At 45.2% G+C, this 13,573-nt stretch overlaps 1 protein-coding gene across 1 annotated transcript; it reads left to right on the top strand.

Moving 5' to 3' along the window:
- Positions 1-8,848: 8,848 nt before the first annotated feature.
- On the top strand, positions 8,849-12,591 carry DFL_007984 (uncharacterized protein; the record flags this gene model as incomplete). The annotated part of the gene is made up of 5 exons (XM_067637649.1): positions 8,849-9,094; positions 9,189-9,382; positions 9,456-10,840; positions 10,913-11,208; positions 11,275-12,591. 5 exons carry the CDS (start codon positions 8,849-8,851, stop codon positions 12,589-12,591), a joined length of 3,438 nt encoding a protein of 1,145 aa, XP_067489145.1.
- Positions 12,592-13,573: the final 982 nt, after the last annotated feature.

Below are 13,573 nucleotides of genomic sequence, written 5' to 3'. Positions count from 1 at the left end.
ACAGCCCACGTACGTCCTTCCCTAGAACAGCGGTGCGGTTTGACAGGGAAGATACTTATTTGCAGAATCTCCGGTTGAGACGTGGGGATTCCTTGGATTTTGCTCACAAACACGTACGGAGCGCAGTTTATGGATGAAGTTACTAGCGACAAGTATTTAGCTAAGGAGCATGCGCATGCAGTAAAGCGAGGGCTTGCATGTCAGGCGATCGTTAAAAGTTTTTCCTTCTGTGATTTCGGCTATGCTGGATTCTTCAGTGAGATCCAGCCAACCAATTCACCATGTAATGCTACGTTGCTCCGTGGATCCAGATACCATAATGCCCTCACCGTTCCTGCATGAAGAAGCGAAACATTCGAAACGGGACATTACCCGTCAAAACAGCGGTCTACCTGGCGTCTACTTGCTTCAACATCTCAAAATTGTACCGAGCGCAAGCTGCGGTAGACGTCTCCATCTTGCCCTCAAAATTGACGCACAGAAGAACAATGCCGTTTATTCTGCAAGGTATCCCAATTAGCCGGATAGGTGTTTTGCTCCGTTTAATTAACTTTCATATCTTTCTTTATACCTAGAACCTAGTCATCTCTAACTACCTGATGCATTCCGTAATTCTTCAACACTTGGCGTCTTCTGGAAGGGTAACTCGAACCCCTACCCAAGCCAGCTTTCACGATCCACTCGCTTAGTGCTCGATATAATATCTAATGCAGCTCTTACGCATGCTCTAACCTGGCATTCTATCAGTGAAAAGAACCCTGCATACAATTGACCAGTTGGAAGTCTCCCCGCTTCCGACCTTTCTCCGGACAGGGCTCGCCTTTTTTTCCCATTTACCTCTGTCATTTCTCCTATAGACCAGCGAATATTTCGAGAACCGGATTCCTGGGTCATAGGAAACCTCGAGCTTGGTGGTTAGTTATGCGATGCAAAATTTTCCTATGTAGCTTTGAACCGGGTATCCTATCCCCCCGCGAACTCGACGTCCGAAGTAGGAGCCTGATCGCGCCGAGGAAATTCAGTATGATCCTAACCGTCGCCTACTCAACCGTATCCAGCAGCTTGTAACCAGCGCTGCAACGCCAATTGCAATCTTGCTGTGATTTATCTCTAGCCTACCTTGATACAGCAAGGTCAACAATGTACCTTGAGATATTATAGTCAATTGATTTTAAGTCCCATTGCGAATTATCCCTTTCGTCGTGTCGACGTCATTTAGGTAAATCTATCGATATCGATATCGATACCAATATATCGCGCTGCTATCTAGGCAGATGTACGTGCGTATTGCAACATCCTGAATATTCAGGCAACACATATATACATATACAATAGTAACAACATTAAGGACCAAATTTTGCAATCCCATTGGGCATTATGGCAGCACGAGTTTGAGATTTCGAAGATTTCAGGAGTTTGTTACTTCGTCCACACCCTCCTAATCGGAGAGTCTCCACTTATGCAGCTTGGCGGTATTAACTTAACTTAATATAGGGAAAATCGCTGATTTGGATCTCGGAAAACTAAGGTGGAGTGACTGTGGTGTTCAAGCCAGGAGCCGTTTTACCGTTTCCTGTCAAATTATATTAATATAGCCATGTAATTTATAGCTAGGTTTATTCTAATTTGAAGAAGAATTATTAGTTAGAGGGCGCCACAGAGCGAAAAGATGTACGGCCCTATGCCGGCCATACCGAAGCAGACAGGCCGAACTTTGTCCAAATTTGACACGGCCTTGGGACTTGGTGATTGCTGGTCTTTTTTCATTTGCTCATCGGCAAAATTTTATATCGCCAAGAGGAAATCATAGGAAAGAGTCCTTCCGCAGTGGCAATAGACGCCGATTTCATCCCGCCGGGCCGTGGTTTCAAATTCACGCTGCATTCGAAGTTGCTCAAGCCGCGACGCTCCCACAGAAAGCCCTTTGACTCAGTTTTGCAGGATCCAACTGTGTTCCCTTTTTTTTGTTGTCTTGCTCTTTTTGTTCCTTCTTTTTTTTTTCTTCTGTTGTTCCGGGCAAGATTATATCCGCTTTTGCATCTGCAAGTTTTATTTACACAAAGCTCGGCTGCCGATCAGAGTGCCTCTGTCATGCAATGTGATGCATAAAAGCCACTTTGCCGTTGCCACGGTCAGTCTACCCTGTAGGGACCTTCTTTAATCTACATGAAGCCATCATCTGGGTAGGCGCATGATACAACCAACTTTTGCCTATGCACGCGAGGAATTGTCTGCTTACAATGGTACCCTATCAGCAGCCTTCTCATACATCCGTGAACTACGGGATCCAAGCTAATTGACGAGCGAATTCCTCCCAGTAACATCTATATACATCCGATCTTATAATTCGCCTCACATGCGCGCTCGTTTCATATCCAGCAAGAGTTCTAGATTAACCTTCTTGATTCGGCCTCATATGCGATATTGCCACGCTAGTAGAATTAGGCGAACGGCTTAGAAATGCCCTGGATTCTAGGCCTGCTTTATCTTTCCGGAAAAACTGCATTTTTCCTTTTAACGATTGGTCAATTTCTAAACTCGAGTTCATCGCACCCACCTTGGGATGATTGGGATCGGATAACACATTACAGTTACCCCATTGTATTATGATTGAGACATACTATCCATTTAACTTGACTGAGGGATTATTGCTGTCTATCAATCGGAGTTTTTAGCAAGAGCAACCTCAAAGGCTAAAAAGATTAAGCTTTTTGGCGGGGCTAGTCTTTTACTATAGTAGCCTTTCGATGTGAATGGTCTTTAAATGCAAGATAGAGACTAGCCGGCCAGGGAAAAGCTTTCTATAAGATGTATCGACATGCGGGCTAGCTAGTTGCCCATTTTCTTGCAACTATCCTGATCTTAGAAGCTCCGGCCACACGGAAGATTTCGTCGATTACCTACAAAAAAAAATTTATAGACTTCATCTCGGATATTCATAGAGTTGAGAAACATGGTCCCGCGCCACTAAATATGCATTAGAAAGCGTCAAAAATGCAGACCCTTTCCATTCTTAATTCACTGTCTTGAAAGAACCAGAATCCCGGTTGATGATTTTTCACAACGGTTGTGGGTAATACTATGAACGTACTGAGTACGTAGTACCGGTAGTCTCGAATCCACTTATTTGAATCGCAGCCAGCTCACTACGCACCAACGAGTGCCAAATATCCTAAGATCTTCCAAAGGTATATAGCGGAGTAAAGAAATACCTATTAACTTCTCTTTTGGGCCACTTATTTCATAAATCTATAGAGCTATAGGCCTTCGGTATATATATCTGCATCTCCGTGGGCTACAACCGCTAACTGTGAGGCCTCGAGGCACATACTGCATACGGATTAGTACCGCTACGCCTAAACATGCTTAATTTGGATGTAAGCCACTTCTATAAGCCTGAAGGGAATGTGAATAGCCTCACTATATGGCCATCTCGAGTGCGTAGGTGGGATATAACATGTGTCGAAGTAGGCCAACACATTAAAACCCAAAATGCAACAAGTTGACATCCGTTGGAGACTGGTCTGGAGACTACAACAGGGCGTCCGGCAGGGCCATCGGGTTTGCAATAATTCTATACTAGTTTCTTTATTGAATTGATTTAAGCTGCGTGATTTAATATGAAATTTTTGGGATACATATCTCTCGATACTGATTCGCTAAGTTGCGTTGGAAACATACGCGCTGGCTTCTAACTACTAGAATTAAAGCCGACTAGTACATTGACCATGGCGTAAATCGAGATCGATGGGGGTATCTTTGAGGGGCCAAATCTGTACAGCACTTGTCTCGCTCAAAGGATATAAATGTTGCATGCCGCAGACATGTACTGGGGCCTCCAGATAGGCTCTAGGGCGATAGTATCAACCTTAGTCGGCGCGCGAAGCAATGAGTTTCTGGTAGTCTATATTCACTGTATCTGGTATCATTGCAGGAGGCTCGAATCAACCCCATCCTAAATCCACCGAGGACCGAGGAATTTTCTTTATCCGGCCGAGTATATCCGTAGCCCTGTTCGTTATGATATCAAACATCAGGGATGTGGGCAAAGTGATGTTGGGAGCTCCTTCCACATATCCTATAGTAGGTACTCGAGTTGACTAGTACGGTTAGACAACATGAGCTCGATGAACCAAAAATTTCATAGCAGTAGGTATATCGATCCAATGCATCGCGATAGCGCCTTAGCATCGCTTTCCGTTCTCGAAGCTACCTTTAGAAATATATACTTGCACGTGAGCCAAACTTGAATTGCCTCGCGCTACATTCCGAAGTTAATACATAGTCATATATATATAGACTTATGATTTTTAGGGCGTTGCGTGCGAGTTCCCGTATTCCTGAGCCTTGTGGGACGGGGTAGCCAGCGAGTCCTAGAATTCCAACTGGACTAGACTCTATTCCGTATTACTTGCCAATGTGATCCTAGCAGGTGTTCAAGGATCAAAACATCTATAGAGCTATGGTAACGTTCCCCCGCGAATCATATTCGCTGCCCTGCCTCGGATTCAAACAATCCGGCATGCCAGCTAGACTCGTGGCCAAAATTCCATTTAAATGCGGTCAAATTGGAGAATCCCTAATCTAGCATCAGCGCATCGCATCGCATCGATATCAAGTGGTGGTTTGCATATATCTCCAGATTTGTGAATTGTAAATTCTCTGGCGCAAGTTATCTCTAGATCCTTCACATAACTTTTGCACTTCCGGCTGTAAACATGAAACTTCCAGCCTTGCTAAACACCCGGATTCATGGACTAATCTCTGTATCTCGAAACTTAGTTTTCCTATAATTTGCCGTCCGTTACACCGATGATTTCCCGCTAGTTCACTGTTTGCCCAACCAAACTATAAGTTCCGGGGAACTCTGTTTATACATGACTTGCCATCCTCAACATAACTTATGGTCACCTGTCGGTCGACCTGAGGTTTCAGAGCCTTGTCAGAAGATGGGAAGGCCCTGGTGACCAAACGTAGGCCTTGTAACGCCGCATATCCAATACATGCCATATGCCGCGCCTTGCAAGGCCAGGTCAACATCGATCAGCTGCAATGTATCCAAATTAGTTTTGCCAAAAGCATTGGTACCTGGTAGTGCAACTGGAACAAGGGCAACCCGGTCTTTGAAACATCAAAAGTTTGCGCGAGTAAAACGTGATGTATCATCTAGTTGACATCTGTTGGTCTGTTGTTGGTGGCGAAGGCTTCGTGGCCATGGCAGGCTAGGCGAATTGGTCTTGTGTTGCGGGCGGATTAGTGGTGTAACAATGGACGAGTTGGTTTGTGAATTCCAACACAACACAAATATCGGGTGGCACATCCCGAAAGCTGGCACGAACTCGTGAACTCGGAGATGTTGAAGAGCCAACTTTGTGACATTACGCCATTCGCGCCGCTGGATTCTCAAACACAGTCTCTAGTTTGGATGCTAAATCGTTGTTTATGCGTCCTCTATGCCTACTTCAGTTACTACGAGATACACTTCTACTTCCGCAGAGTGTACATGCACAGCCTTCCGGATACCGCCAATCCAGTAGCACAGTTTCAAAATCTATGAGGCTGAGCATCCCGCCAACGATATATCCACGCTTGGAACGTGCCGCGAAGTGGGGATTAATGGTGGAGTCCTATTCAAAGAATCACTTTGATAGGTTTGGGGCGATTCAGACGGCCTATGTATGGCAGAAAGGGAGGCTAATTTTGGCAACTCGCCCTTTTTTATATGCATGCTTAATACGAAAAATTGCTCATGAATTAAGTTTCTAAAGCACTGAGCCTAGGAACTCTTTCATATTTAACACCTCGTTTCGCTATGGGACCCACTCATAGGTCGAGCAGCCATTTTGTGGTACGAGTCTCTCTGTCTTCAGATGGGTAAAACCAATATAAGCCACATGATACCCCACATATACGCAACAGTCTATAGGCTGATACACTGTCGCTAACATATTTTACCACTTTATTTCTTTGAAAACACACAACAGCTGTGATACTTCATGAACATAGGTTGGTTTTAATGCTATGGGGCTACATTTCCATCATCAAACCTTGTCGTAGTCTCTTTTTGGCATTTTGGCCTTATAACTCACGAATACCACCGCAGTTATGCGTACTTTTATGTGCTAATACGCAAAGGAGAACCCGCAACGACCTAACTCCTGCGGGATTGCTAGATGGGCTGTCGCAGAGACAGGGTAGACGTATAAACTCTAGGACTGGTTTGTTCGGCTTGCGGTCAGGTATCGGAGGGGTTTAGACTTCTGCGAGTCATTAATGACTAAGTCTGTCGCTTTTGGCGCTCCAGCATATATCCGCCTCGAGTTGAACTGCAAGTGAATGGCAAAACGAACGCTTCGGGAACGGTGCTCTCTGTAGGAACCAATACACCCCAGTGGCCATGAACCCCGACCGTGTGGCCTGGTAGCGAGCCTCGTTAAGAGCTTTGTAGATGTTTGTGTTTCTATGAGCTAATATTTGAGATCATGGATATTATGCGTAATTTTTGTAACACATTGTTCGAAGGTTCTGTGTGCGGAGGATTCGATGCATGCATAAACCGCGGGGGGGACATTGATGCTAGCGACGACGATATCGAAGTTACCCCCTAATCTACTAACGCCGAACCCCGCCCCAGTCCCGCAGAACTATGAACCGTCTACCGAGAATAGATCTCCGCTTCATATATTTATACTTTATCTTGTGGACTTGTGAGTACTTTCCATTCCCAACCAAGTTAGACCAGGATCTAGTCTCGAAGCCACGTAAGACTTGAGCCCTATCCCCTATCGATAGTAGCGCCCATGATAATCATTTGATGGCTTTTGCTACCCCGCGGGGCCATGCGGGAAGTAGAAGGATCCTAGGATCGACACCGAATTCGTGGTAGAATTCTCTAGAAGCATATTCAGATTATAATTGGGGAATGTGTTGGTGACTATGGCGCCATGGCCTGCGTATATGCGTCGTTTCGAAAATTAAAACGAAACCCGCACGAGAATTCCTAGTACATCCGGATCTCGTGATCATAGTAATACCTCACCTCCGGGTCCATGAACCCTCAAGCCAAGGCCATAAGCCGAATAAGCCCTCTTCCTTTTTAAAGCAAATTGCCATGACTTGTAGAGCGACCCTTCTTGTCCGTGCGAACTTTCGTGAGGCCAAACAACTCTGAATTTGGAATCACAGGAGATGTGTGCTAAATCTGGAACCTGCAGTGGAGCCGCAGCTAACCCGATTTTGTGTGCTACAGCCGTACCGGCGAGCGACAAACGAGAATCATGACACGGCCGGTGCACGGATTGTGCCGCTCGATATGGAGATGTCATTCGACTTTCATATATGTATTCAAGGCCGGCCTAGGCTTAAGCTTACGAAGAAAGTCGGTTGAGAGCGACGGGTTCTCACTACTCGCGGGGAGAGGGCGCTGCATACGTGTCTGCGTCTAATCATTTGCTGACTTTAACTGCCATCCCCACCAAAACCAAACTATACTGTTATTTATATCTTCCGATCGATGTTGCGGGACTAACTACTCTGCATCGCTCTGGGGCTAACCTTGCGGCTCATCCATCTCGGGCGGGAGTTTTTGGGGCGGAGTCTTCAAATGCACTGTCATGCCCCAGTTTTCAATCTTGGTTTATGGGCTCCTGTGTTGCAAGAGCATCTTGGGTGGAAATATCAAACAAACATACGAATTCATCGAGAGAGAAGGAAAGGGAAAGGGTGGGAAAAGTCATGCGCGGTGCGAAACCGAAATGCTGGTTGTATCACACAGCATGCAAGCGGAAGAGCAGTGTCTATTTGCACCGGCCTGTAAATTAATTTAGTTTGCACAACCTGTTGGTTACATGTGGCAGGTTCCATGCAGTTGTGTGATTACTCTGGCGCCAAGGTGACTTATTTGATACACAGATTTAAGCCCCAAACCAAGTAGCCGCAATGTAGTGTTGTGCCTGACAGATGTATCCAACACTTCAAGGTTCTTAACTGTAACAAAGTTTTGCTTCTGCCTGGCCTAGCATGGCAGCGATAGAGGGGAGGTCGATGCTACTCCGATCCTTTATACGGGTGTGCCTATACATCCGCATACCTATCAGGTGTCAGTGATCGTTGGAACTATCTGCATCTGAGTTTCGATTTTACATTGACGCGTGTTATTGAAGCAAGATTTAACGAGCCCCGCCATCGTATTCTCTATGAATGGCCCATGCAATCCATGATTTCATTACTTAGACGCAGAACGCAAGTGCGGAATATTTAGGGTGATGGGAGAAGCGTCAGCCTCGTTCTCATTTGGCACGACTGGTTATTAGAGTACCTGCCGAAGCATGCAACGACCTTATAGATTGGCTAGCACTGCCAACTTTGAGAAATACTTGTTAAGCTCCCCCCGGCGGCAATATATTCTCTGTGATCAAAATAGATGCTGTCTGACATAAGGAAGAGCGCCCCCAACTGTGTTCGAGCCCATTCCCGATTACATTTACATCTAACGGTTCTCTCGCAGCTCCGTTATCAAATTTCTTTTCCCTAATTTGCGTTGTCGTGTGGTCATGCTGCTTTCCAACATTAAGGCACAATAGCAACTCGCCAACAAGGATCTCGACGGTGCAAACTGGAATTCCATGAACCGAAAACTAGGCAATCCCTAGGCCACCAATTTGCGGAAGGCTTCCTCGTGTCTCTAACCTTTTATCACAAAGGCCTTTCCCTAAGAGAATCTTTTTAGAGAGGGAAAAATATTTTCTGGACCGGTAACGACAGAAATAGATTACTAAGAAAACGTTGGAAATTTAAGCAGAGCTTGAGTGTGTCGAGCTCGACGGATAGCTCGACCCGACTCAAAAAGATGTATGATCAGAAAATTTCACGGAAGGACGGGCAACCCGAGAGCACAGACCGAATTTCAGACCACTACTACTACGACAATTCAGATTGTATGACTAGCTGGATATTAGACTCTCCGAATAGATACGACAACCGGACTGTAGAGAACCCCTGGTCAAGTCAGTCTGGAAATGTTAGCAACGAATACAACAGCGTGAGCTCAGAAATCCAACAATATTTTCCAACCAGGTATCAGGGTGTACCACAGGTGGGTGCAGAAAATTCTGTGATTCGATCACTCAAGCATATCCCCTACTCCTATAAAGGGTCTGTGGTTGAGCTAATATCTTTGTTCTTCGTAGTCACATTTTCAAAGACCTGATTCTTATACCGATGAAGAAGCCCTTGGGCAGCTAGACTTCGATGAGCTAGAACTTCAAAACTCTTATGTAATTCTGCTTGACGGCTCAGAGCTCAAAACTAAACAAGGAAAAATCGTTTCCACCCCTTGGATATATCTCTGGAAAGCAGAGACAGTAGATACGGAGCAGGTTACGTAAGTCCCTCGAATCGATTAAATTCGACTCTTCTAAGTATAGATGTTGTACTAAGAGTTATGTGTTAACTAGTTCTCTGGTCCCTTCTAAAGACGTCAAGCTTGAACGTGCTAGATACGTCAAAAATCCCGAAATGCAAGCTGCAAAAGCCTTTTATAACGCTCTCCAAATAATGCGCCGAATGATCCAGGCAAACGAAATAGAACTGTCGCCACATCTACGGACACATCATGAACGGACAAATTGTGAGACGGAAATGTTAGAATCATTCAAGGAATATGGATTGCATGCGGACGAGTGTCCAAGCTGCTGTTCTGCTCTTGTGAACCTCAAACGCAAGGCATCACTGTGCGAGCTCGGAATGGGGCTTGCTGAAAAAGTTTTTCTTGCTATCGACTGGTACGCTACAGCAACATTCGGAGAGTATGAGACTATTACTTTGGAAGTATCAGAACATTCTGTCCGAAGCCTTCTTCTTGCTTTCGCTCAAAGCGGGCCTACTCCCTTATTCAAACCGGATCTTTCTTCAGTAACGTCTCTTTCGGAAACCGCACCACTTCAAACTCTGGCAGTCGAATCACTAGGGATTATCAGCTCAGTCCTAGGAATAGACAATAAATCATCCATAACCCGTACGAGAGTGCCAAAACGAAAGCGATCGTTCGAAAGGCCCCCCAATAGCTGTAGTCATGTTAACTATCACCTCTTCTCTTGCCAATCCCGCCCTGCCGGACTTCTTACGGTCAACACAGAATTGGCTGTATCGAAACTCGACGAATACTTGAATTCGCCTTCTCGGAGAAGAATTCTGAGGTCACAGATAGGCCAAGAAGGAATGAGATCTATTCGTAGACTGTTCAATGTATCCCTCCACGGCTACAACACGCTCGAGCGGGCCTTTAACGACAATTTCACCGATATGTACGACTTTTCTCTCAATTTTCCCAACCATGCTGACCTTCTGAGCCTCGGGGTCCAAACTTTCATCGAGCTCAGTAATGAAAAGGCATCGTACCCTACCGCATTAAGGGAAGTTTATAGCATTCTTCACCTATGCGATAGCATCAATCAAACACTTCCCCAACAGAAGTATGAACGCAAAAGGCAAATAGAAGCCTTTTTCAAAGAATTAGAAGACTGGAGAAATATAATTGAAGCTGCTTGGGAAAGGTCGGCCTTCGAATTTATTGTCAAAATACGATGGCCATCTAGATACATAGCCTCCTGGACGCTATCGCCGTCACCAAATTCCAAACGGATGAAGCTATCCCCCAAAAGAGACTCGGCGGTAGGGCAGCATCAGAATACAGATATGGGCTTATCGACAAATATCGATGCCACCTCCAAGCCCACTGCATACCACTCCCCAGAAGATCGAAATCCGATGATGAAGGCGCTGCTGTGGATGCAACTGATCGCTGGTATCGTCTTCACCACTATTGCGGCGTATTTTACTTGTAAGTTGATTCTGCCCAAGAATCACGCTCTGCTACAAGGATCGCCGCTGACTGAATATCCTGTTAATTTAGTAAATCATCGCATTGTTAATGCTCTAGTACTTTATTTGACAGGTGGTGATCAAGAAACTTTGGATTCAACAAGAACGCTCGATAACACCACAACGCTGCTTCCGAAAAACGCTGCTTGGATCTCCTCTTCCTCTATTATGTTCATTGATAAAGTAAAACGCCATGTCATCGAGAAACTCAGAAACCCAGAGTTCAATATATTTGGTCAAGCAGTGGATGTTGCAATGGATAGTCTCAGCTGCGGCTGGATCTCGACAATAAACTCTCTAGAGCTTCTACTAGTAAGGCTCGCAAAGGTATGTCATCGTCTCCGAGCGTTCCTATTACCTGAAAGTACTTGCTAATATGCCCCAATTATCTAGCTTGTCGAGTGTACCAAATCTGAATTCCAGGCCTTTGTTCAGCAAGTCCTATATCTATGCACAGTCTGTGCTGCCAATATGACGGGCTCGGAGTCATTCCGACTTGCTTCGAAAAAGAGGCCAGTATCGTACTCCAACTCATACAGAAAACTTCGAGCTGAAGAGGAAGTGCAATCGTGGATCGCGGATGAAGATGAGATACCAACTCAGCTACCAACATTAAACCCAAGCCCTAAGCCTAAGTCTAAGTCTAAGTTCAACAATCCTTCCGAGGATCCACTCTCAGAACCATTTTCACCCGCAACCGCGAGCCTAGCGTCGTCAAGAAGCATAAGGGCTCGGATTCAGTCAGACTTTTTAGACGAGACACTAATGTCACCCGAAGAACGTCTCGTTTCTGACGCAGTATCATATTTCCCAATTGAAAACACTGATCAAGATCTCTCCGGTGAACCTATAACCGTCTACACATCCATAATCAGTGGGTCAACTTTGGACCCCGTTCTCACACTCGAAAACCAGGACAACCTCTTGGCCCTATCGCATTCTCACTATGGCACTCCAATATCCAAAACATACTCACAACCTCCTCATACACATTACCACACGAGCAATAATTTAAGCAATAATTTCGATTCTTTCTGGGCCTTGAATCGTAATAATCTTGTGGTATCTAGTTTACCAGAGCATACAGGATATTACCTTGCTCAGAGCTCTGCCGGCTGGAATCTTACAGAGGACTTCCTAAGTTCGACGAACTCTCCTTCTAACACTTACTACCCTCCGCCCACTTCAATATCCACATCCATCCCTACAACATACTCTGGAAACCTGAAACCGACAATAGCAGCATCAATCGCGCCAACAAATCAGGGAATGCACAGACTCGCCAACCCGTTCTTGAGCACTCTTGCTGGTTCGCCAATTTCTCCTTACACCAACCCCGAGGAGACACCCCGGTTTCTCCCCACGGCTCCGACACCACCCCCTCCAGTGCCTCCCCCAAAACCACGAAAGAGGCGTAGAAGCTCACCTCTCAAAGAAGAGGGCAGCAATACGTCCGGCGCAGGTGGTGCACCACCGCCAAAACGTCAAAAGAAGACCATGCTCTTCAAGTGCCCCATATGCAAACACGACATTGCAGCTCCAAGGATGAATCTTACACGCCACATTAAGTCTGTCCATGCGGATAGTAGGCAGCGCAGAATCGAGTGTGAGTGGCCTGGATGTGCTACAACCTTCCAAGCGGCGAGGAAGGATAACTACAGAGCCCATCTGAGGAAACATCAGGAAAAACTAGGGGAGACAGGCAATTAGTTTGATTTTAGAAAGCTAAATGAGTTTTTGATTTAGTCCTATCATTTTTTCCCTATTATGCACGGTGTTTCATTGATTTATAGAGTTTTATGAACTTGTCATACTGCCTGCATATGCATACCGTTCCTGTGGTATCTTTTCTCTCCGCTTTTGTTTTTTACCATGTCTAGAGGAACTATTGTAGAGATATCTATCATCACCATTTCCTGTGCTTATCTTCAAGAGCAAAGGGTGTTCTTTGTGCTTTCTAGACAAAGCACTTCGTACGATTTTGTCATCATGTTTGTGGATATTTCCAATGAACAATAAACACCAATATTCCATGATACCATACTAGGACATCGGAGGAGTATGCTACATGTAACCACTACATCAATTTGTCACAGCAAAAGCGGATGTGACTCCGATACTTGCCCAGAAAGAGCAACAGCCACAAGTACCCTGATCACACCCTGAGGCCTCACACCTAGTTAGTGTTGGCGATGTCATCGATAAGCTCTAAGCTAAGGCTGCATAATGTCTTAGACGGAACATACAGGAGCTAAAATGTCAGCGGCACAGACGTTGGTAACGAGATGCAACTAAAATCACATATTGGTTCTTAACTGTACCATCCGGCACTGCATCATGCATATGTTGAATGTTTATTACAGCTATATATGCATCATGTGAACAATGAAAAAAACTTTTCACTAAATTTTCAAACCGGCACGGCACAGTTACCCTGAAATCTGTAACGTATTGCCGTCGAATCGCACGTTTTTCCATGTGGCTGTTCTATCCGAGATGACTGACTCCAGGTTCATGTTGCTCATGTTAGACTGGAAAATCGGAAGGTGTTGGAGTTTTTAGTTCCCGTGCGAAGTCGCAGAGAATGTAATGTTGGTCGTTAGACATAGCTATACAAGGCCAATTCATAGATATAATTATCGGCTCCGTTTACCTAAGTGGAATGCATCATCGAAACATCAATATGGCCCTA

Source organism: Arthrobotrys flagrans (genome assembly GCF_004000055.1).
Source record: "Arthrobotrys flagrans strain CBS H-5679 chromosome Unknown unitig_8, whole genome shotgun sequence".
In the NCBI taxonomy this organism is placed as follows: Eukaryota; Fungi; Ascomycota; class Orbiliomycetes; order Orbiliales; family Orbiliaceae; genus Arthrobotrys; species Arthrobotrys flagrans.
This window is presented reverse-complemented; position numbering and strand designations above follow the sequence as displayed.